Source organism: Homalodisca vitripennis, unplaced genomic scaffold (assembly GCF_021130785.1).
Source record: "Homalodisca vitripennis isolate AUS2020 unplaced genomic scaffold, UT_GWSS_2.1 ScUCBcl_843;HRSCAF=3674, whole genome shotgun sequence".
In the NCBI taxonomy this organism is placed as follows: domain Eukaryota; kingdom Metazoa; phylum Arthropoda; class Insecta; order Hemiptera; family Cicadellidae; genus Homalodisca; species Homalodisca vitripennis.
The window spans coordinates 33557-56813 of record NW_025776958.1 but is presented as its reverse complement, the minus strand read 5'-3'; the positions used below and the strand labels follow the sequence as shown (position 1 = coordinate 56813).

At 36.0% G+C, this 23257-nt stretch overlaps 4 protein-coding genes across 4 annotated transcripts; 2 read left to right on the top strand and 2 right to left on the bottom strand.

Annotated features, from left to right (window-relative positions):
• Window positions 1-5659: 5659 nt before the first annotated feature.
• Window positions 5660-8540, top strand: LOC124371034. The gene is made up of 2 exons (XM_046829343.1): window positions 5660-6137; window positions 7681-8540. The coding sequence occupies exons 1-2, from the start codon at window positions 5924-5926 to the stop codon at window positions 8376-8378; spliced, it is 912 nt and encodes a 303-aa protein (XP_046685299.1). The 5' UTR covers window positions 5660-5923; the 3' UTR covers window positions 8379-8540.
• Window positions 6480-8826, bottom strand: LOC124371033 (protein ALP1-like). The gene is made up of 2 exons (XM_046829342.1): window positions 8534-8826; window positions 6480-7538 (listed from the first exon to the last, which is right to left on the bottom strand). The coding sequence occupies exons 1-2, from the start codon at window positions 8824-8826 to the stop codon at window positions 6653-6655; spliced, it is 1179 nt and encodes a 392-aa protein (XP_046685298.1). The 3' UTR covers window positions 6480-6652.
• Window positions 8827-11235: 2409 nt separating this feature from the next.
• Window positions 11236-13195, bottom strand: LOC124371031. The gene has a single exon (XM_046829340.1). The coding sequence runs from the start codon at window positions 12302-12304 to the stop codon at window positions 11573-11575; it is 732 nt and encodes a 243-aa protein (XP_046685296.1). The 5' UTR covers window positions 12305-13195; the 3' UTR covers window positions 11236-11572.
• Window positions 13196-14523: 1328 nt separating this feature from the next.
• LOC124371032 lies at window positions 14524-16929 on the top strand. The gene is made up of 2 exons (XM_046829341.1): window positions 14524-15011; window positions 16588-16929. Exons 1-2 carry the CDS (start codon window positions 14840-14842, stop codon window positions 16746-16748), a joined length of 333 nt encoding a protein of 110 aa, XP_046685297.1. The 5' UTR covers window positions 14524-14839; the 3' UTR covers window positions 16749-16929.
• The last annotated feature ends 6328 nt before the right edge of the window (window positions 16930-23257 follow it).

Genomic DNA, 23257 nt, shown 5'->3' with positions numbered 1-23257 from the left:
ATTCAGAACATTGTCAACTTTACCAATGACGAGTTGGATGATATCTCCTCAAACTATGCTCGTGACAAACAAGATTGTCCTAATACTAATGTTGATGAATTGCTATCATTTTTTGGGGTTCTTTATATGTTAGGAGTAAAAAAAGGAAACCACCTAAACACTAGTGAAATGTGGGTCAATGATGGAACTGCCCCTGACTTTTTCAAAGCAGTCATGTCTCAAAAAAGATTCCATCAGCTTGTAAGAGCAATCAGATTTGATGACAATAGAACCAGGGAGGAACGTAAAAAAATTGACAACTTGGCTGCATTTAGGGATGTATTCGAAACTTTTGTCAGTTTGTGTAAGGAACACTACACTCCAGGAGAGTACGTTACTATTGATGAGATGCTGGAGGCATTTCGGAGAAGATGTAAGTTCAGACAATACCTGAGCAATAAACCAGACAAGTATGGTATAAAAATTTATGCAATGTCGGACGCTCGAACATTCTATGTGTTGAACATGGAAATTTATCCGGGCAAACAGCCCCCGGGCCCTTATGCGTATGACAACTCAGCAAGTAGCGTGGTTTTGAGACTAATGGAACCTATCGACAGAACAGGAAGGAACATTACGATGGATAATTACTATACCTCTGTTCCCCTTGCCAATGAGTTGTTCATGCATCATAGAACCACTATAGTAGGGACTATAAAAAAAATAAGCGAGAGATCCCAGATTCATTTAAAGATGTCAACGGTAGACCAGTAGGCAGCAGCATGTTTGCTTTTGGCTGTGGACCCGAATAGAGCCACATTAGTCTCTTATGTCCCGAAAAAAGGGAAAAATGTTTTGATGTTGTCGACATTTCATGATGATGACTCTATTGATCCCGATTCTGAGGCTAACAAACCAGAGGTCATTACTTTTTATAACATGACCAAAGGTGGGATCGATGTTGTAGACAGAAAGAAAAAGGACTACTCTGTAAAACGTATTAGTAACAGGTGGCCTTTGACGATTTTTTGTGGACTCCTGAATCTGGCAACTATAAATGGTCAGATTATCTACAACCTGAATACAAAAGACACCATGCAGAGGAGGACTTTCATAACGAGCCTTGCGAGGGACCTAGTAAAGCCGCATATTCTACATAGAGCTTCTATTCAGACCCTATCACTCCCGTTGAGGACCAGCATCAGGGCTGTCGCCGGTGTAGAACTTCCTGAGCCAAACCCCCCACCAGGTAGGGATTGATCTTTTTTACCAGTAACTAAAACTGTATACATTTAATATTTTACCGATAAAAACACCTTGGTCTTACAAAAAACTCTAATACTTCTTGATTGTGAACACAATAAATTCTTTGATCCGATCCTACATATAAAAATATATATATATATATATGTATATATATCTGTTTGTATTTTTTTTCAGTTGTCGAGGGACGAAAACCAAGGTGTCACTACTGCCCTGTCAGGAAAAACAGGTTTACTCCATACAAATGCTCAGCTTGTGAGAGATCCGTATGCAAGGAGCACACTGCCAAAACAAGCTATTGGTGCCACAACTGTGCAGCAGAAGGGAACTAGATCTAAGTTTTTGTTTCTTGTATTAGTTTCCACTTCACATGCATTATTTTTACATTATCAATTTAATTTAGAATGTCTTAAGTAATAAAAAACATTTCCTTAGTAACTGAAAAAAATTATTTCAACCTTCTGCATGTGTAAGTAAATGGGGATAAATTAATAAAATTAAAAAAATCCAGTAGTTAGTAATTATTTTTGTTATTAATTTTTTTAAATTGCCTGACACTTGTAAAATACAAATTAACTTATCAGGAAACAGGTACAAATTGCATTATAAGTGCACGTTAAGATTTAAAAGCAATAGAGAGCAAATAGCAATAAAAAACGCAATGTTAGATGGCAGCTATACAGGTGACCTACTACTTAAGTGGAATATACGGGACTCCTCACGGGTTAATTATTTCTCCTCTAGCCAGCATTATTCCGATTAATTTATGAGTCATATAACCGGATTTAAATCTTTCATTTGTTTTCATCTATTTTTAAAATTTATCGTACAAAGTCATTATAAAACCGTCGTAATGTCTCGCAGAGATTATTGAGTAGTTTTTTTCTTTTATTTTAAAGATAGCCATAATTTCTCGGAGCCCTGAAATCTTAATTCATAATAAAGAGCATTTAAATCATATTTTATTGCCTTTGTGTGACATTAGTTTAAAAGACTCATATAAAGCTGTGGTACGCAATTCCTTGGTTAAATTAATATATCACCACTTAACGATAACCTAATTGGATCGTAAATAAAGGTCTTATCACTAGGTCATCGAGGATAGAGAAGAGGGATCTGTTGAGACTCCTACTTCTACTGCAAGTTGCCTAACTGAAAAACCTAGTGACACTTTTAATGCCGCTGCTAATGAAACCATGAATCGCTAGAAATGAATATCAGGAATGATAATACCCCTCTAATGATGATGCTAAAAGCTCCAAGACAGTAAATACTTCCTCTTTTGACCTATATGAAAACCCTCGTTCAGGGCCCTCAAAAGTAGCTTCGTCCCCAATCCCAGAGCCAAAGAAAGAAAATAAGAAGGTTATGAAGAATAAGAAGCAACATTCAATAATTTTGACAGCCACGCCAATGAAAATAGTTCTTGAAATAGCAAAAGAAAAAAAAAGATCTGAAACAGGAAAATAACTTGACCAAGAAAAATAATACAGTCTGTAAAAACAACAAAAATAAGAAAAAATCAAAGAATGTGAAAATAAACTCGTTAAAAGAGGCAAAACTTTTGATATTAAAGGTAGGCCTAAATTAAATAAAAGTAGCAAAAGGGAACTTGATTTCGACGAGTCGTCATCTGAAGATTTTGACGTGAAAGACCTATGTGATGATAATGAAGATGACGATGCCTTTGACTGGTTAGGAGACAGCACAGAGATGTGCCTCGTTTGTGGGGAGTTTGGAAGCAATGAACTATGGTACAGGATGTGTCCTGTGTTCTAAATGGGCTCATTCCGAATGCAGTGGCAAAGACAGTGCAGAAAATTAGGTTTGTGATTTTTGCTCTTAGATTATTTAGATTTTCCATGTTGTTTTATTTTACACTTTTGCTCTTTAACTCATAACCTTAAAGTTTTCATTTGTTTATCACGCTTGTGACTCAAATAGACTGTATTATTTTTCATAAAATAGTCTATAAGATAGTTAAAACATTTAGGACATGTGTTGTACACATAATAAACTTTAGTTTAAAATAAAATGTTAATGTTTGTTATTTTACACATATCCTCAATTATTTTTCAAGTCTGACGGAATTACCCGATGGCCATGGCGAAATTACCCCACTATATGGGGCAATTCCGCCACTTTGCATAAACTGGGTTTTACCTTTATTCTAAACTTATAAAACTTTTCAGTAGCGTTGTATATTGATTGGCGTACCTATAAATGTATGTTAGCTTTTCCAGTAATGAGATCGTAGTTTCAACTCGAGTTAAAATTATAAAAAATTAAAATGTCTTAGGGTGGCGCATTACCCCAATGTCCCCTATAAGTATTTGAATACGGTAACAGAAGGAAATTATACAGAATTGAGGCTTTTTTGTGATAATTGCAGTGGCCAAAACAAAAATCAGACCTTATCTAGACTTTGCCTTTTTCTAACCGATTCTGGAAAATTCAAGAAAGTGACACAGTACTTTCCCGTACGAGGTCATAGTTTTATGTCGTGCGATCGAGAATTTGGTACAATATCAAAGTGTCTTAAGGCATCTGATCGCATATACATCCTAAACGAGGTTTCAGACACATAAAATCCAGTATTTCAAGATTTGATAAGTTTAAAGTTTGTGAAATTTTATCTTCTATTTTGTACTTCAAAAATTGGGCCAAAGTCCACTAAAAAAAATCTTGTATTTCACATGAGACAAAGGGGAAAAATGTCCCAAAAAAAAGACAAGGCGTACTTCCAAATAAGTACCTTATTTCAGTTTGTTTATAAAACCCAAAGAAAAGGGTACATCAAAGCATTTTCTTCTACAAACAGTTTGATTTCTCCTTCCACTTTTTTATGTCTAAGTCTCAGGCAGTTGTTCAACCACCAACTGTTCCAGCATATCCATCAGGAAAAGTACCCATAAAAAAAGCTAAAATCCTGGATATTGTGAAGATGAGTGAGTACATCCCTGATCAGTACAAAGATTACCATGAGGTAATAAAAAACTGGCCTACAACAGATGCTGAACTTGCTGACAGTGATTTTGAACCTGAGTACAGCGACAATGAAAACTAGCTGCTTTCATGTTTTCTCATTGTACCATTTTTTTACATTGGAACATTTGTATCTTGATCAAATTGTATTAAATACTTGATGTATGGTTCATTAAAAATATTATATATTTTAATCTCAAAACATTTATTTTTAAAGTTTTTTAACCATATTTCCACATTTACTTTTATATTTTTGTTAAAAGGAAATTTTTTACAAACTTTAGGATTTAATTGTATTAAATGAGTAATTCCAATTTATGTAAAATTTGTGAAGTATATTGAACAATAGGTTAACTTCAAGAAAATGTTTTTTTGGAATTTATTTTTACCAAATAAAAAATACATAAGGTTTTTTTTATTTCCCGAAAGTTTTAATTTGTTGACTTACACCCTTTCAACAAAAACCTATTCAATGATAGAATGAGTGTTCTACTAATACAGGTAATTTGTAGTAATTCTACGTTACATGTTTTTGCTAAAGGTGCCAACACAGTAGGCAATTTAGTACAAATTTTACAATGTGTTAGATATAGAAACCACGCATGAAGTAATCAAAATTATCTCACATTTCATGACAACTGCTTCACAAGAGCTTTGTCACTTAAACATAGTTAATAACCAGTTTGTTTGAGCTGTAATATATGACCATCTATTACACAATGATCTACTAATAATATTGTAATAATTATACAGTGTATTAGATATAGAAACCACGCGTGTGGTAATCAAAATGATCGGACAATATTTCATGACAACTGCTTCACAAGAGCTTTGTCACTTAAACATAGTTAATGAAAGGTTTATTCGGGTTAAAATACATATTGTTCCATTTAAGAATGTTCTACTAATAGTTATTAGTAATTCTACGTTACATGTTTTTGCTAAAAGTGCCAACACAGTAGGCAATTTAGCACATATATTACAATTTATTAAATCTAGAACTCACTCATGAGGTAATCAAATTGGTCTCTTAACATTACATGACAACTGCTTCACAAGAGCTTTGTCACTTAAACATAGTTAATGAAAGGTTTATTCGGGTTTAAATACGTGTTCTTCAATTAATGAATGTTCTACTAATAGAGGTAATGGTAGTTTCACGTTACATGTTTTTTGCTAAAGGTGCCAACACAGTAGGCAATTTAGTACTAATTTTACAATGTGTTAGGTATAGAAACCAGGGCCGCCCGAAGGGGGTGCCGCGCCGCGGCTAGGAGGTGCCTTAAGGTGGCATTCCTAAGCGACGACTGTCGCGGCTCCAGCCGCACGGCTCGAGCCGCGCGACTATGACTCATACCGCATCGCATGTAAGTAAACGAAACCCATTCCTATGACGCGACTAGCGCCGCGCGACAGAAGCGACTGTAAGGCCCGGCCTCCACTTGCGATTTGTTGTCGCGCGATTGTTTAGTCGCAAAAATAGAACCTATTGTTTTAAATGCAGGCGCATCCACATGCGACAGAAATGCGACTGCGATTTAAAAAACGCAACTGGACCTATTTTGACCGCGACGCGACTGTCGCGGAAATAAAATGAGTCACACGGACAGGCATCGACATGCATCCACTGGCGATTATTTAGTCGCATTTTTGACTGAGTACTGTCGAGCGGTGGCTGTTTGTTAACTAAATAAATATGTCTGACAGTGAAACCTCTACTAGTAAATTAGTATTATCAGTCATTGATACTGATTTGCTAATTAGTGAAGTAGAAAAGAGACCGGCTCTTTATAATAAACAATTAAAAGAGTACAGTGACCGAAATATAAAAGAAAAACTGTGGACTGAAGTGTGTGGTAAAGTGATAGAAAACTGGAATGACCTTACATCAAAAGAAAAGAAACATAAAGGTGAGTGATTTAAATATGATAGCATTAATTGGCTAAAAATACCACCTACAGGATATCTAAAAAATGTAGCCTACACTAACTTATAATTTATATCTTATCGGATTCATTGCAGTTCTATATGTTCCCGATTATCAATTTATTTTCGTCTTTGATATTGTATTATCTTATAAATCTATTATATTATCGTCTATTAAAATATTGTATGCTTTTTTAATTTATTCCCAACAGTTTTGTTTATTTTTTTATTATTATTTCACAAGAAACATTTTTTCAATATTTCATTTTAATAGGGTCTACCTAATAGGTTTCTGTAAATAAAACATCGTTCATAGTTTTATTAGCAATTTATTTAAACCAAAATGTAGTTTTGGCTAACAAGATATGGTTGTATAAATGATTAATAATGAAATTATTAAACTTTAGTTACTCTTAACATGTATTAAACAATTTTTTAAACAGAGGTTTCTTCTGTAAATCACTTCCATGTATTATTATGCCAACTTCTTCTTATTGATTTAAACATGGTCGTATTGCCAAGGTAATGAGCCTTGAGGTGAAATGAAGTAATCTGCCAAGTAGTCTCTTGCTTCGATACCTGAAGAGGTACCCCGTACACCGACTTGTTGTATACATACCAGCGGACACTCATAGCATTCATCTTCAACTCGAATACCATCTTTTCTTCTTACAAAGTTGTTGAGAACGCAGGATGATTTAATAATGTCATCCGCTAAGTTCGTTTGGACATTCAATGGCCGATGGAAAATTCGCCATTTGTTGGCTAAAATACCAAACGTGCATTCCACCATTCTTCGAGCACGGCACATTCTGTAGTTGTATACTCTTTGTTTCATGGATAAATTCTTCCTGGGATAAGGCCTCACTATATTTCTTGATGTAGCAAATGCTTCATCTCCAACTATAACAAATGGCATAGGTTTTCCATTTTCGTCATTAGGAAGAGTTTGAGCTTGAGGGATGTTCAGTTTGCCATCAATCAACTTTGCACCTAGTGCGGAGTTTTTCAGAATATTTGAATCACTGTTACTACCGTAAGATCCTACATCGATTGCTGTAAAACAATAGTCTGCGTCTACTACAGCAAGTAACACAATCGAAAAGTAATTTTTATAATTGTAAAAAAGAGATCCAGAGTGATTTGGCTTCTGAATTCTTATATGTTTGCCGTCAATGGCACCAATGCAATTTGGGAAGTTCGTTCGCAAGTAAAATTGTTTTGCTATCTCCTTCCAATCTTCCTCTGATTTGGTAGGCATGTGTATTGGTTGTAAACATGTCCACAATTTTGAGCAAGTATCTTTAATGATGTGACCAATTGTGCTGGCACCCAATAAATATTCAAAGTGTAACGAAATGAAGCTGTTCCCAGTGGCAAGGTACCTGAAAATAATAAATTCTGAAAATAAGGAGGTACTATATCAAAAGTGTTATGATGAAGTTATGGCATAGGTTTTACATTTGAAATCAATAAAATATAATTTTTAATTATTCTAGGGGGGTTAATACTAAATTTGTATTCCAGGTACAGACGTTCAAAAAAAGTGGAAGAATTTAAAGGACTGCTTTTTGAGGGAAATTGCAGCACAACGAAAAACCACATCAGGCCAAGGAGCAACAAAAAGAAGAAAGTATATCCATTTTGATGCGTTGCTGTTTTTGGTTCCCTTTGTAAAAGGAAGAGAAACTATTAGTAATATCTCCCTCAATGAAACGGATGGATATGAACCAGAGCAACCACATGATACATCTGATGACATTCAAGAAGGTAATTCTACTGCAAGATGCTCACTTGGCATTAATGCACAGACCGAGCGTGAAAGGCGTAAAAATAGTAAGAAACAAAATGCAAACTCATATGAGACATCTTTATTGAACATTTTGAAAGCAAGACAAAGTGACGAGGGTAATGAAGATAAACACTTCGCTTTAATGTTGGTTCCAATGTTAGGAAAATTAAATGAAGAGCAAAAGCATTATGCTAAGATAGAAATTTTAAACGTCATGAGGCAAGCTCGAAACATTAATCCACGCCCTGGTTACATCAGCTCTTCCCAACATACACAACAGCCACAGCATAGCCATTCTGCTTACGGACATAATTCTAACCAACCTGTGTATCCACAAAATACTGGGCCAATGCAGAATTTTTACAACGATTTTGCAGGAAGTGTTTTGTCATCACCCTCTGCAAGTGGAAGTGATCTTTTTGATTTATCGTAACTCTTTTAATGGGTAAACTACTAACCCTTAGTTATTCCTATAACATTTGATTTTTATTAATTTGTACTTGTGTTTTTTAAAATGTTTTGATTTAATAAAGAGTTTTTAATAGATAAACAAATAAGATAATTTGATTTTCTGTAATTATTACTCACCTCAAAGTCACTGATAGACGTTCTTCTGGTGGTATAGACAATCTCCATTTTGTGTTTTTATATGTAATTGATGGACCAATTATTCTCAAAAGTTCATCAAAACTATTTTTCGTCATTCGGTAATACTGAAAGAATTTTATAGGATGTTCACTCAAATCTTCAAATAACTTGTGAAACTGCCCTTTTAGTAATCGCTGACTTGTTATTGGGTGAACCCAGTAATTATGTTTTCGCCGTTTACGTCTAGCACGAAGTAAAAGCGCGATCACAACACTTGCTTCGATGTCATCCATGATCAAAATCTACAACGATTCTGTCGCAAGTGGATGCACCTCAATTAAGTTTTGCGACTGCGACAAAACAATCGCGCGACAACAAATCGCAAGTGGAGGCCGGGCCTAATGCGGCGGCTCGAGCCGTACGGCTGGACTGCTCACACGAGCAGTCTAGTCGTAACAGCCGCGACGACTGAAGCTGTTTTTTACTGTTTTGGTGTGCATTGTTCATCAATTATGGAAGACTCAAGACTCATCGAACTAGTGCGTGAACACCCTTGTCTTTTTAACGCAAAACACCACCTGTACAAGGATGCAAACGTCAGAGATAACGTGTGGAGTGAAATTGGCATGAAAATGAAATTACCAGGTAAAGTATTATATTTGCTTATTTATTTACAGTAAGTATAAAGTACATTTGACTTATGTTTATGAACACAAAAGTTACATCCCTTTAATAGGGTTTTCTTTTCCTCTTTAATTGTTCGTCTGTCTTGTTGACGTGTGTCATTTGCCAATGTACGGATCCACTTTTGCTATTAAAGTAGTCACAAAAACGGTCTCTTATGTCAAAACCTTCAAGGTTACCAAAGCCACCTCCAGCACGCAAAGGAATCATATTTTGTGATGGTAATGGTTCCGAGTTGGAGAGCTCAAAATAACACTGGCCATTTTATTCAAGGTACGCATCGCGTAGCATATTGTGCAGGCAACAGGCAGTCAATATTAACTTGTCTGTGACCCCTGGGTTGACTGCTATTGGGGTATAAAAAAACACGAAAAACTTGAGACAGTAATGCAAAGGAATTTTCCGATACTCTTCTTGCACGAGACAGTCTGTAGTTGAAAACAGCTTTTCTTTTATTAGTACGAGCTTCTGGTCTTGTGAAAGGTTTCATTAAATGCATTGAAAGTTTAAAGGCTTCATCACCTACTATAACATAAGGAAGCTCTTTTGTACCTACAGTCCTTGGTGGAGGATAGAACTGTTCATTTCTGATTAGCCCCCCTAAGTTAGATTTTTCTAAAATACCACTGTCTCCTTCGCGTCCGTAGGAACCAATGTCAACCATAACAAACTTATAATTAGCATCTACAAAAGCTAGCAAAACTATTGAAAAGTACTCTTTGTAATTAAAAAATTGGGATCCACTACTTGCTGGACAAGAAATCCGTACATGTTTTCCATCTACTGCCAATATACAATTGGGAAAATTCCATAATTCTTCAAAGGCCTTCGACAGTAAGAGGAGGTCTTGAGTAGTAGGAGTTGGCATGAATTCAGCTGGAAGTCTTGCACTGCATACTTCTAATACTTCTTTGATAATACGACTTATATAACTTGCTGATATTCGGAATGCAAATGACAAAGAAGCGAAGCTTTCTCCAACTGCTAAATACCTGAAAAAATTCGTAAAATTTAATGAAACATTTTTTTTTCAGCTGAAGAGTGTAAAAACCGATGGAAAAATATCCGGGATACATATATGAGGCGCAAAAGAGCCAAAAAACGTCCCACAGGATCTGCGAGTTCAAAGAAAGTGCGCAAATGGCATCTTGAAGACTACCTTGAATTCATGAACGTGGTCGAATGTGAGAGAGAGTAAGTTGGCCTGAAACTGGCAATGTGATATTAGATATTTTGTTATACATGACTTTTGTTATTGACCTTTTATTCTTGATTATTTGATACTAATACCTAACAGTTTCGGTCAAAAGGAGGTAAAAAATTAGATTTATACATTTTACAAACATCTTTAGTTTGTGAAAGTTTGAATATTATATTTTTAGTTTGTCTTTGGTCCAGGAATAATACCTGAAAATATTGGTGGGAAGTTCGGGGATACTCCGTATATGTGCTCTTGAAAGTAATTAAATAACGTACTTCCGATTAGTAAATTCCTCACTGCTTCTCCAAAATTAAGTAAATAACATACTATGCAATTAATAATTTTATAACCAACATAGTTGTAATATGTAAATTTTCTATTTACATATTATCATAGGCATAAGTAAGAAACACAATTCAATTGACTACTTATTTTTCATACATCTTGCGGTTGGAACGTCATATAGTGGCGTCACTCAACACCAACATCACATACGTAAATAACATAGGTACCTCTATTGTTTGACTTAGGCCGAAAACATAGTGGAGCGTCGAGTCAAGAGTCAAGCGGCGAGTCAAGGACCGCGTTTTTAGACCAAAGATGCAAGCGACGCTTCACAATCGTATAGTGGGGCGTCGAGTTCCGACGTCAAGCGGCGTTGCAGTCACAAGAATGATGTCGGACAGTGAAGACGAGTTTTTGTTTGAAAACAGTGCATTAAAAGTGTTACAACTATCAAGTACAACTAGAAACTACGCTGTACACCCGGTAAATAAGGAACGACATAGATTGGGTGAATACCATAACTTATTTCCGCAACTGAAGAAATACCCTGATCGTTTTTTTCAATACACTCGAATGGATTATAGTACTTTTGAATATATTTTGAATCTCATAAGTCCCCATATGGCCTCGAAATACACAAATTTCATTCAACAGCCAATAGAACCTGCAGAGAAGTTAGTGATAACATTAAGGTAAGAACCATGTTTAACTTGTGGTTATGATTGTTTGACTTTGACTTAGTTTCAAAAATGTTAAACCAAAGGAAGTAATTGATCATTTGAATTTAAATAACATTATTTATTATTACTTTAAACACATTACAAATAGCTTGTTATTTCACTTTGTGATGTAGGAAAATAGTTATGCTGTTAATATGGAGAATAACTATTAGCAGAATTCCAAGAATCCAAATCCAAGATAGAATTACTACCCTCATCTTGCTGTGGTAAGGGCGTAGATGTTTCAGAGTGATACACAGATCGGCTTGTAGATGATCGAGAATGTAGATTGGTGCTCTCAGATGATACAGAATGCTGATTTGTGTTAGTTGGATACGCGTATTTTATTACTAAGTTTTGAACTTCATTTCTAAAACGTAATTTATCCACACCATTGATATGTTTTATGTGGGGGAGAAGGCTTTCAAAAAATTGCAAATCTTCATCAGGTTTTTCGATGATTGTATGCCTACTTCCACGTTTTTCTTCTAGTATAGCCCATTTTTTTTCTTCAATTTGGACTAACTTAGTTAAACTGTCCTTTTTTATAGCACTTTTCTTGAAGGTGTTGGGATGTACTAAGTCATCATTCATGTCTCTATCAGTTCTCATCTCAGTAGCCTCTGTATCGTTTGGAGGCTGATTAGATGCATAGGACTCCTCAATTTGACTATTTTCAAAATCAAAGTTTTCGTCGCTTGCCATAGGAACGCCTTCCGTAGCTGCTGAGTCCAAGCACTTGTTAGGTTTGATTTTCTCTTTTAAGTTACCTGAAGTAGGTCTCGTCTTGAACTGAGATCTCAAAAAATCCAATAACATAAAATAGGGCCAATTCGACTTGTAAATGGTGTCAGCACTGGATCCCGATCGCTCCTCTTGCATTTTTCGAATTTCTTTTCTGTAGTAGTCTCTCAGGGACTTCCACTTCTGTTGTGCATCTTTCACTGAAATATAAAAAATTTATTACATTGTGTATGCGGAATCTATGATTAGGTGTGCATGATTGATAATTTGAAATGATTGACTCTAATCCAACCACATGGTCCTGTTTTCTTCGTTCAGCCTATTACGCGAATCTCAGATCGTATACTTAGTTTATTTTAAAATTACAAACATATTGGCGTTTAATACATTGTTGAATTTAACCTTTACAGAAATGACTTTACAGAAACTTCCATAGTTCGACTACCCAAAGACGTGTAGATATACACGCAGTACACATATCCGAAATTTGGGTTTTATACGGGTTGCTACCTTAATATATTATTACTCCGATGTAAAAACTAAAAATAGGGTCCCAATCAGTCAACCTATTTGGCCTACCCTAAAAGAAAGGTAAAGCCCCCTAAAATCACAAAATACGCCTACGGCCCTATGTTGTACAAAAACTCCATAGTTCGACTACCAAAGGACGTGTATATATACACGTAGGATACTTATCCAAAATTTGGGTTTTATACGGGTTACTATGTCCGTATAATAATTTTTCCCCAAAAAACCGGAAGAGGGCTTCTCGAACCCATAATAGGGCCAAATCTGAAATTTTTTCGATTGAAATCCCATCAGCTGGTTCCTCCGATGTAAAACTCGAAAATTGCGTCCTAATCGGTTAACCCATTCGGCCTGTAGACTGAACGAAAGGTCCGTTCGATGTACGTACGAAAGTACGTGACAACAATTGGGTTTTTGATGGAATCCATCATAAAATGATCTGAAACGAAAAAATACAAAACATTTTCGTGAAATTCCTATGGTAATTGACGCAACCCAAAAACCAGACGTTGCTTGTATTCTGGTAAGCAGCACCGAATTATCTGCAATTGTACAAAAAACAACAAATTAAATACCAAAATGTTTCTATAAAAAGGAATTTTTCTGTATATTACTATTTTTAAAATTAAAACCTGTCGCTGTTAAATTATTAAGCCTAAAAATTTTTTTCAATATCTATAGATTTTTCAATATTAATTTGGTTTCATTTTTCAGGTACCTAGCAACAGGAGCTTCATTCAAAAGCATATCCTTTGCCTTTAGAGTTGGGGCGTCAACAGTTAGCAAGATTGTAAAAGAAACAGCTTGTGTTTTGTGGAATGTATTGCAGCCTATACACATGCCTACTCCAACAGAAGAAAAATTCGTCCAGGCAAGCGCTGAGTTTAAGGAATTATGGAACTTCCCTAATTGTATAGGCTGTATAGATGGCAAACATGTGCGTATAATGTGCCCACCACACTCAGGTACATTATTTTTTTAACTACAAAAAGTACTATTCAATAGTTTTTACTAGCAATCTGTGATGCCAAATACAGATTCCTTGTCATCGATGTCGGAGGATTTGGAAAGCAGAGTGATGGAGCTACATTCAATTCATCTGATTTTTACCACTTGTTGAAGAGCAAACAAATCAATATCCCGGCTAATAATTGTTTACCTGGAACTGATGTAAACATGCCTTTTGTTTTTCTAGCCGATGAGGCATTCCCCTTATCAGCGCATGTACTCACACCTTACAGCTCAGAAAATCTAAACATAGAAAAATGCCTTTTTAATAAAAGACATTCCAGGGCTCGTAAAAGTATTGAATGCACGTTCGGCATTCTCAACTCAAAATGGCGATTACTGTCAAAATGTATTGAAAACAAGTCATTACACTGCTGATTGTTTGGTTAAAGCGGTTTGCATTCTACAAAACACCATAATTGACAGAGAGGGCTTTGAGAGACATCTAACAGAAGTCGAAACTGATCAACCAAAGAACATTCAAATTCCAAGAAGACCACGGCAAAGAGGTCGTCAGTCGTCTGAGGCTCTTCTTATTCGGGAAACTTTTACAATTTATTTTAAAGAAAATCCTATCCATTTTCCAAACTATTAGGTATAATTATGTCTTTAACATTACTACTTGTAGCAGTTATTTTAAAAAACAGTAACTGCATAGTGCACTGAAATAACAAATGAAAAGAAATTAAAACTGTTACTGTTATAATTGTGACCGTAGGTTATGCTTAATAAAACAATTATTTTGATACGTACCTGAACAGTTATTTTCCTGTCCCACCTCCTTCCACAGCTTGTCGAGGACATACCTATTAGGCTACGGCCACACTCACCGTTTTTGTCGCTGCGTCAGAATCGCAACGATAGGAGAATCTCTGTTTAGAATGGAGTTAAATGGGAGCCGGCCACACTGGCCGTCCTGCGACGACGGCAGCGATTCGAACGCAACATGTAGCGTTTTTCGGTCGCTGCGACGAAAACGCAGCTTATGTTATCAAATGAAGGTGGCCACACTCGCCGTTCCTGTCGCAACTTGTCCCTCCCCACTCTTCTTACTTCCTATACCATTTCAGTCACCTCACTCTATTTGTGACCTCTTTGACAAGTGTCTTCTTTGTTGTAATAATTCTATTAGTTAAAATGTTTGACACCGAACTATTTATTAACGAGGTGAGCATCCGTCCTCCACTTTGGGATCTTAAATTAAAGGACTACAGTAACCGTGATTTAAAATCTAAGCTATGGATTGAGGTGGCCAGGATAGTGCTTTCGAACTGGGAGCAGATGACTAATGAGGAAAAAAATAAAGAAGGTGAGTAAAATTTTAGTACTTGAAATAATAATGAATTTATTTTCATAAAAACAAGACCATTTACAAAAAATAAGCAATGACTGAAAAACTAACCTAACCACATTTTCCAGTAATTGTGCAAGTAGAGAGAATATTTAACTGCTTAAAAAAATTTACTCCAGTCTTCCGTGAAAAATCGTAATCGCTCCCTGTAGCGTACAAAATAAAATGTAGGACTGTAAGGTTTTACAGAAATTACTATAATTTTAGCACAACAATTACTAAAAACTATCAATGTTATGCACACATTACATGAAACTGAACAGCATTGAATATTATAAATAAAAAATAATATAAATATGATGTGTTCATATCTAAGGGAGTTTCAGTTTATAAAGCAGTAATGTACACTTTTATCAAGCTCATTTACAAAACTTTCCTATATTATTAATGGCATACTTAAGAGTAAGTTATTTAAATCATGTCAAATTGCCAAGGAACGCTTCCAGCGGGGGATGTGAAATAATTGGCGAATCTATCGCGGATTGCTTTTGCAGTCAAAGGGGCGCCGCCAGTGCCCAACACGGGTATGTCTTCTAAAGGACAAGACAGGGTGTCTTCAAACTGAAAACCGTCTCTTACACGTACAAAGTTGTGTAAAACACATGCGGCTTGAAACAACCTCTACAACAAATTCTGAGTCCAAACAAATAGCACCATGAAAAACTCGCCATTTGTTAGCAAGTAAACCGAAAGTGCATTCAACAAATCGACGAGCTCGTGAAAGCCGATAGTTAAACAATATTTTTTTGTGTGGTTAGATTTCTTTTAGCATATGGCCTAAGAACATGTTGAGTCATTGAGAAAGCTTCATCTGCTACAATGACGAAAGGCATTGGGGTGTCATCTTCAGAATCAGGCAATCTTTGATCATTTGGTATACTAAGTTTTCCCTTAACTAGCAGATTGTGCAAGGCAGACTGTCTAAAAATATTAGAATCACTATTTTTTCCGTAACTACCAATATCAATTGCAGTAAAACAATAGTTTGAATCAACCAAAGCAAGCAACACACAACAGAAAAAAATTGTTTGTAGTTGAAATACTCCGAGCCACTTCCTTGAGGATTCACTATTCGGATATGTTTTTCCGTCCAAGGCTCCCATGCAGTTTGGAAAATTTGCACGAGTATTGAAGCCATTGGCAATTTCTTCCCATTCTTCGGTATTTGGCAGTTTCATAAACTTTTCTTTCATAGTAGCCCATAAAACCGTGCAAGTTTCTCTGATGAGTTTACTTATAGTCGATCTACCAATTCGGTATTCAAACGTGAGAGATCTGAACGTGTTTCCTGTAGCAATAAACCTGAAACAAAATAACAAAATCTGTAGATATATATTTTATCTCACAGTAATAAGACACTGTGTTAGTTGTTCAAGTTTATTATTGGGGACTTGAACATAAAACCCAACCCCCCCCCCCACCTGAAACGAAACAAATCTAACTTTTTGGACTTTTCTGGTTGGTTAATGTAATTTACATTACTAACATGTATCCTTGATAAAGTATATAATTGCATAAACTGTCTTTATTACAGTAAAGGAATTGCAAAAAAAATGGAGATCACTACGAGATTGTTTTGCGAGGGAGATGAAAAACTTGAAATTACCTAGTGGCAGTAGCCAAAAGAAGAAGAAAAAGTATGTGTACTTCGATCAACTGCTGTTCCTCACTGCGAACAACACTGACAGGAGGTAAGAATTAATAAGAAAATATTAGCAAATCTGTTAACCTAACCTAACCTAACCTTTTTCAACTTGTTTTTTTTAACAGGTTTAACTTGTTGTAGGTAAAAAATTTGAGAGTTTAACTTTTATCCTGAACTCAATGGTGAAGAGCTATTTTCTTGCAGGACAACCACCAATGTTCCTGATGAGCAACCCGACATTGGAAAACGAAAATGCGGCTACTGAAGAAAACAACGAAGATTTGACTGAGGTAGTTGCTTCAGAACCAGCAACACCTAACCAAGTAGCGCCCAACCAAGCAGCGCCTAACCGTATCAACAAAAAATATCGACAGACTCCCTTTGAAATGGCCGTACTTAAACATTTGACAAATGCAAGCAAGCCAACGGATGAAGAAGAAGAAGCTGATAAGCACTTTCTACTATCCTTTTTGCCTATGTTAAAAAACCTTCCTGTTGACAAAAAATTGTGGGTTCGGATGAAATTTACGGAAGTTATGCAGCAAGCCTTGGCAGTAGAACGCTATAAACCCTCCCCCTGCATTTTTTTGCCCACTCAAGTCACCAGTGGCAGCAGCTACCAAACCAAGGAAGCTAGAATGCAAGGTAGGGTTCTGGCGCTGTGTGCGCAGTAGACAGCCACGCCGGTGACGTCACAGGTGCTCAGCTGGCTAGCCGCCCGCACTCTCTCTACCTGACGTCTGCTTCGCCAATACTGAGTTGTGGTTAGGTTGTAGTTGTTGTTAGTGTTCTGTGCGTAACAAAGTGAATACATGCGTTGCTGGGTGCACGAACCAGTCAAGATCATGGGCTTTCTTTTTTCCGTTTCCCAAAGGATAAAGTACTGCGACAACAGTGGCTCCAAGCATGTAAGAGAGCGCATAAGTTTAATATTGATAGTGCTAGGGTATGTTCTGCTCATTTTTGTAAAGAAAATTTTGAACGAGACTTACGAGCAGAGTTACTTGGTTTGAAGTCTAAAAGAACTTTAAAAAGTAATGCCGTGCCACAATTCAAATTGCTTTCTGAAACTGATAGAAATATACGAGCTAGCAAGCGTGAAATTAAAAAATCTGTGAACGAAATTTTACACACAACTAGTGTAAATTCAGAATCTTGTGAATTGTCTTTAGAGAGTCTTTTAGAAGTGAATATCACTGAGCCGTTACAAAACATTCCAGAAGTAGATGAAGGTAAAAAAGAAATTAAACAATTCACAGAAGAAACCACCACTCTCAAGTCTAAACTAGCGTTTGCTGTGGAAGAAATTAACTCACTAAAATTTAAAATAAACCAATATGAAACTTTCTTCTCTGACTCACAGAAGCAAGTAATTTTGAAGGGGAAATGCACTAACTAAAAATCTGAAGATATATCCAAAGCAGTCACTCTCAGATATATATCTAAGACAGCTTTTCGAATACGTTGGGTAAGGATATAGTTAAAATTCCTTTGCCAAGTGAAAGTACTATTAAAAGACTTAGCCAAATAACTGTTAAACCAGGCCTGATAGATTTAAGCTGAGGCATTTTAAAATCAAAAATTAAAGTATGTACGGACTTTGAAAAGGACGTAGTGCTTTCATTTGATGAAATGAAGGTTGAGCCAGAAATATGTTACGATTCGGTACAAGATAAAATGTTAGGCCCTCATTCAGGAGTACAAGTTGTTGTCTGTCGAGCGTTAGTTGGAAAATGGAAACAGCCTATATACTATGATTTTGATAGGCCAGTTGATGAGGAACTTTTTTTTAAATTGTTGGTACCGTTGAGGCTATAGGTTTCCAAGTCCGAGCTTTTGTTTGTGACATGGGGTCTACAAACCAAAAACTTGGAAGTCAGTTAAAAATAAGTACAAATTGTTCTAACATAAAGAACCCCTTTGCCCCAAACAGAACTATATGGTGTTTCTTTGATGTTCCTCACCTTTTAAAACTTCTAAGTAACCATTTGCTAGATGATGGATATTTGCTTTCTGATGGGAAATTGGTTTTGCCACAGATATTTTTTAAACTGATGGAACTGCAAAAAGACGGAGATCTGAAATTTGCATATAAAGTTTCACTAAACCATCTTTTGCTAAAAGGATCAGAAAGACAAAATGTTAGAAAGGCAGATGAGTTACTTTCTAACACTGTAGCTAAAGCTATAGAGTACAATTTGCATGGGAATGACCCCGTTGTCTCTTTCATCAAAACGGTCAATGATAGATTTGACGTATTGAACTCTAGGCAGCCGTACGACCCCACGAATAAATTAAAATGCGGTTATAGCATAAACCTAACAGAACAAGATCAAGCTCTTGAAAACCTACATCAATTGTGTAAGTCAATGAGAGTTGTTAAAACAAAATCCCAACCAAATTGTGCTGAAACAAACAATACCGGAACTAATAAAGCACTGAACACAGGAAAAAATATGGAATTAACCACCCAATCGGTTGATAATAACAAAAATACACCCAAGAGGAAAAGTGCTAAGAGAGATAAGACAAAAACAAGGAGGCTGGGTTGTTACCATTTCAGAAAGGTTTTCTTATTTCTATTAGCAGTTTAAGGGGCTTATATAATGAAATGAATAAAGAAGGTTACACGTATCTTATGCCATCAAGATGTAATCAAGACTGTGAGTCCTACTTTTTCTTATTAGAGGCCTCGGAAAATTCTATGATCACCCACTTCCAACAGCAGTTAGTAATAGAATAAAATCATTACTTTTAAGCCGTTGTCCTGTTCCATTAACAAAGCACGGGAACTGTTTTGGAAGAAGACTCAGCGACGTTAAGTGCTGATTTGATTGACAACCTACAGGGTGAAAACACAAATGTCTCATCTGCAGAGAACATATCACAAGATCAAATTGAAGGTGATAAAGTACAAGAGGATGAGTTAATAGAAACACTAAATTCCAAATTTAATTTAGACACAGATGTATTGAGCAGCGATGCTTGTCAAGAAATCCTGATTTACTGAAAATGCTTGCAGGGTACATAGCGTTTAGGGTGAAAAAGAATAAAATTGATCACATCGTATATTTATAGTCATCTTTCAAGTCAAAACATTACAGACAAGCAATATTGGCTCTCTACAATATTCAGGGGGTCACTAATGGAACCATCAGATAATTGGCTTCAAATAGTTTGTAACATGGAAAAAGACTTTAATACTTACCATGGTGATAGCCTAAATAAGGGTGACAATGTGATGGCAAACTTAAAGAAAATGCTTTCGTTAAAGTACCCGGATATCGACGAATTCGCTATTTCGTGTTACGTCCGTACAAAAACATTCATAAGAATGAAATCTGAGAATAAGACAAAAAACTTTGAAAAGGTACATATGTACTGATTCAGATGACGGGCGACAGAACAGTAAAAAACTGGCTAAACTTCAGTAAATATCAGGTAATTGTTACACGTTATTTATTATTTAATAGCAAGTTGTAAAACATAAATACGTAAATACTAGTAGGATATTAATATTGCTTTTTTTAAATGTTACACAATTATGTTTTTAATAATTTTGAAGTATTTCAATTAGTGTTTCAATCAGAGTACGTAATATTTACTATTTCAGTTGATAAATGTATAATAAGTTAACAAATAGATTACTTTATAAAGTTTTTGTTTTCAGCCAGTGCAACGCATTCGTAGTGATACAAAGCGTACATTAAATTTAACAAGAATGACTTATAGAATAAAGAAGAAAATAAACAACAGAAAGGATGTATTAAAATTAACTAAAACGATTACTGCAAACGTGTTTACTAGTAAGTGTTTCGGCCATGTTTTAAGTCTTGGTTTTAATTTAATTATACTGTATATAAATAAAGTGTCTTTATCCATAATATATATGTTTGTAACTTCGGGGAGGGGGGAGATGCGCATGAACCCTACTTTGTATTCTAGCTTCCTTGGGGGCAACCTCGAGCAACGCCTCCAGCGTACCTTACACAAAATCCAAAAATTGCGGAAGGAACGGAATTTTACATTACTGGGGAATATACAGTTCTCCAGTTTCTGCAGCGAGCAAGCCATGTTGTAATGGACGCCGTTGTCAACTCCAATGATGATGATGATCCAGATGATGGTGTGGCTCACCCACCACCTCCTTCGCCAATCGGAATACCTCCTTTACTTGAGGATCCCGTGGAACCGATTGCGGGACCTAGACGACGCAGACGCGCTCCAGAAGGTAACACCTCAGTTCAATGCATAATCGCGTAAAGTGAAAGAGATTAGCTATGCTCCTTAAATTAGCCCATGCACTTTTCATATATATATATATATATATATCAACTTCTACATAACATTTTTTTGCTAGCGAGCAAAACTGATACGCGACATTAAGAATGTTTAACTTACTTGCTGGCATCAAAAAGATAAATAAGAATTTTCACATGAATACTAAAAGATTTTCAGTCGAACTATGTCTTAAATAGTACAAGAATGATTTGTGGAGCTAATGACATCAGTATCCAGGAATGCCCGGCTGGAGGATATGAAGGATATCCAATATTCTCTATAAAAGATGACCAAACTTAGGTAATTCGACCATACGAAATTATGTTTCCGTCTACAAATTTTAATTAATTAAATCGTTGAAAACATTTCAACAGTTGAATTTAATTATTTTGTCTTCAGATCCAATTAGTGAGAATCCTCAAGAAGTTCTTGGAAGAGGACGAAGACCTGTCCACGGTGCTGTCCGTGGTCGCAGTCAGCTCGTGGGCGCGGTCGAGCCCGTGGGCGTGGTCTAGCCCGTGGTCGCGATCGTAGTCTAGTTCAAGGTAAGCTTAAAGAATTTGTTGAGGATTACTTAAATGTTTCAAATGAAGATTAGCCTGCTAAACAATATAATTAAATTCAAATTATGTTTCTGAACATTTAAATTGAACAAATTTAAAATGAACATTTAAAAAATGCTAAAAAATTAGTGTAACACATTTTGTGGCAAGAACCATGTTAAAATTACATTTTGAACATCAGTAAATTTTCAATACTAAAAATGCTCTATTTTCTGATAGAATAATTCCTTTGAGATGCGGTTTGTGGCATTCAATTCAGTAAGCTATTACCTTTAAAATTATGTATCACAAGGTATAGGATTCCATTAAGAATATTCACGATACCCTTGGCAGGACGTCCCCCGTTGGTGTGACATAACAAAACATTGTTCCAAAAAGTAGATGCCCAATCTCTATCACGATTGTAAGAGGTTTCAAATTTATATTTAAATTATTAAAGGATATATTTGGGTGTTTCCAGACATAATATACACCCTGTATATGTTTTGGTGAAGCCAAATGTCTGGCCAATGAAGTGGAAATAAGCACTGAATCATAAAATGAGATACAAAAACATACACAAAAATTAACACACGAAAAAACACTTATTTACATATTTACAGTTTTATCCTTCAGGTTTTTATGGGCAGTTATGTTTCATGAAACATTCAGGGTGAACACCGGCTTCACAGTTCAGACACATGTTCCGTGTTCTCCGGCGTTTCCCTTCAGGATTGTTGCGGCCGCTACATACAGTACAACTTTTTTCCTTACCATTTGGAAATTTTTGTAAACCCCGTCTCCTTGGACCATCAGCTCTCTCCATTTCAGCTTCTACATTGGTCCTGGTCATCATCACACGGGAGCGCTAAGTCGTCGACAATTGAAACTGTAAATTCAAACCGACTTAGTACATTTTCTGTCGTGTTCAATTTATATAAGATGTAGGCGTTGACTACCATACGACCAAAAATGTTGAAGATTACTTTTTTCCATGTTTTCATATTACGTCTTTCATCCAAGTATGTGTATAACATCTGGTCGGTACCGTCTATACCACCCATACCCATGTTGTATTCATGAACTATGTCTGGCTTTCTTTGTATTATAACTCTCCCCCGTCTCATGCGTGTAAATTGAACTGTTTTTGCCAAGCTTTTAGAAGAAACTAAAATAAACTGTGATTTATTGCTTATTTTCTCACGCCATGCCATCTGCAATATGGGTCCTTTCCTGAGATACCTTTTTTGACCAACACCATACTTTCCAAGCAAAGGTTTTCTTACTCCCTTTCTATTTTTCCGAATTGTACCAGTCAACCAGGTCATTTTTGAATATAATTCTCTGGCCAGTGAAATAGTGGTAAAAAAATTGTCCAAAAAATATGGTATCCTTTGTTTAGAAGGTTTCCCATTTGCAGTAGTTTCATTACTACGTAATGGCTCAAGCCACTGCGTTCAATTTCTCTCCGTTCACTATCAGTTGCGTATTGTGCCCCTTTATAACAAAAAAAAAAGACAAACAATAGTGTGTAACTGAGTCACACAGTACCCACAGTTTTACTCCCCAGCGATTATGTTTTTTCTTGGGCAGATATTGAGTAAGACCTGTTCGTTTTTTCGTGCCAACTAATGACTCGTCTATGGACACTTTTTGATAGGGGGTATAGTGAAACTTGAAAAGTCGGTTGGCATGTTCAATGACGGGTTGGAATCTACCGCAGGGGTCATAGTTTT

Bases quoted from the DNA above. Each gene is read 5' to 3' on its own strand.
- LOC124371034 (XM_046829343.1), top strand. From the start codon at position 5,924: ATGTCTGACAGTGAAACCTCTACTAGTAAATTAGTATTATCAGTCATT. The intron at 6,138-7,680 runs GTGAGTGATTTA...TTTGTATTCCAG, and splicing joins AAAAGAAAAGAAACATAAAG to GTACAGACGTTCAAAAAAAG.
- LOC124371033 (XM_046829342.1), bottom strand. From the start codon at position 8,826: ATGGATGACATCGAAGCAAGTGTTGTGATCGCGCTTTTACTTCGTGCT. The intron at 7,539-8,533 runs GTGAGTAATAAT...TATTATTTTCAG, and splicing joins CGTCTATCAGTGACTTTGAG to GTACCTTGCCACTGGGAACA.
- LOC124371031 (XM_046829340.1), bottom strand. From the start codon at position 12,304: ATGCAAGAGGAGCGATCGGGATCCAGTGCTGACACCATTTACAAGTCG.
- LOC124371032 (XM_046829341.1), top strand. From the start codon at position 14,840: ATGTTTGACACCGAACTATTTATTAACGAGGTGAGCATCCGTCCTCCA. The intron at 15,012-16,587 runs GTGAGTAAAATT...TCTTTATTACAG, and splicing joins TGAGGAAAAAAATAAAGAAG to TAAAGGAATTGCAAAAAAAA.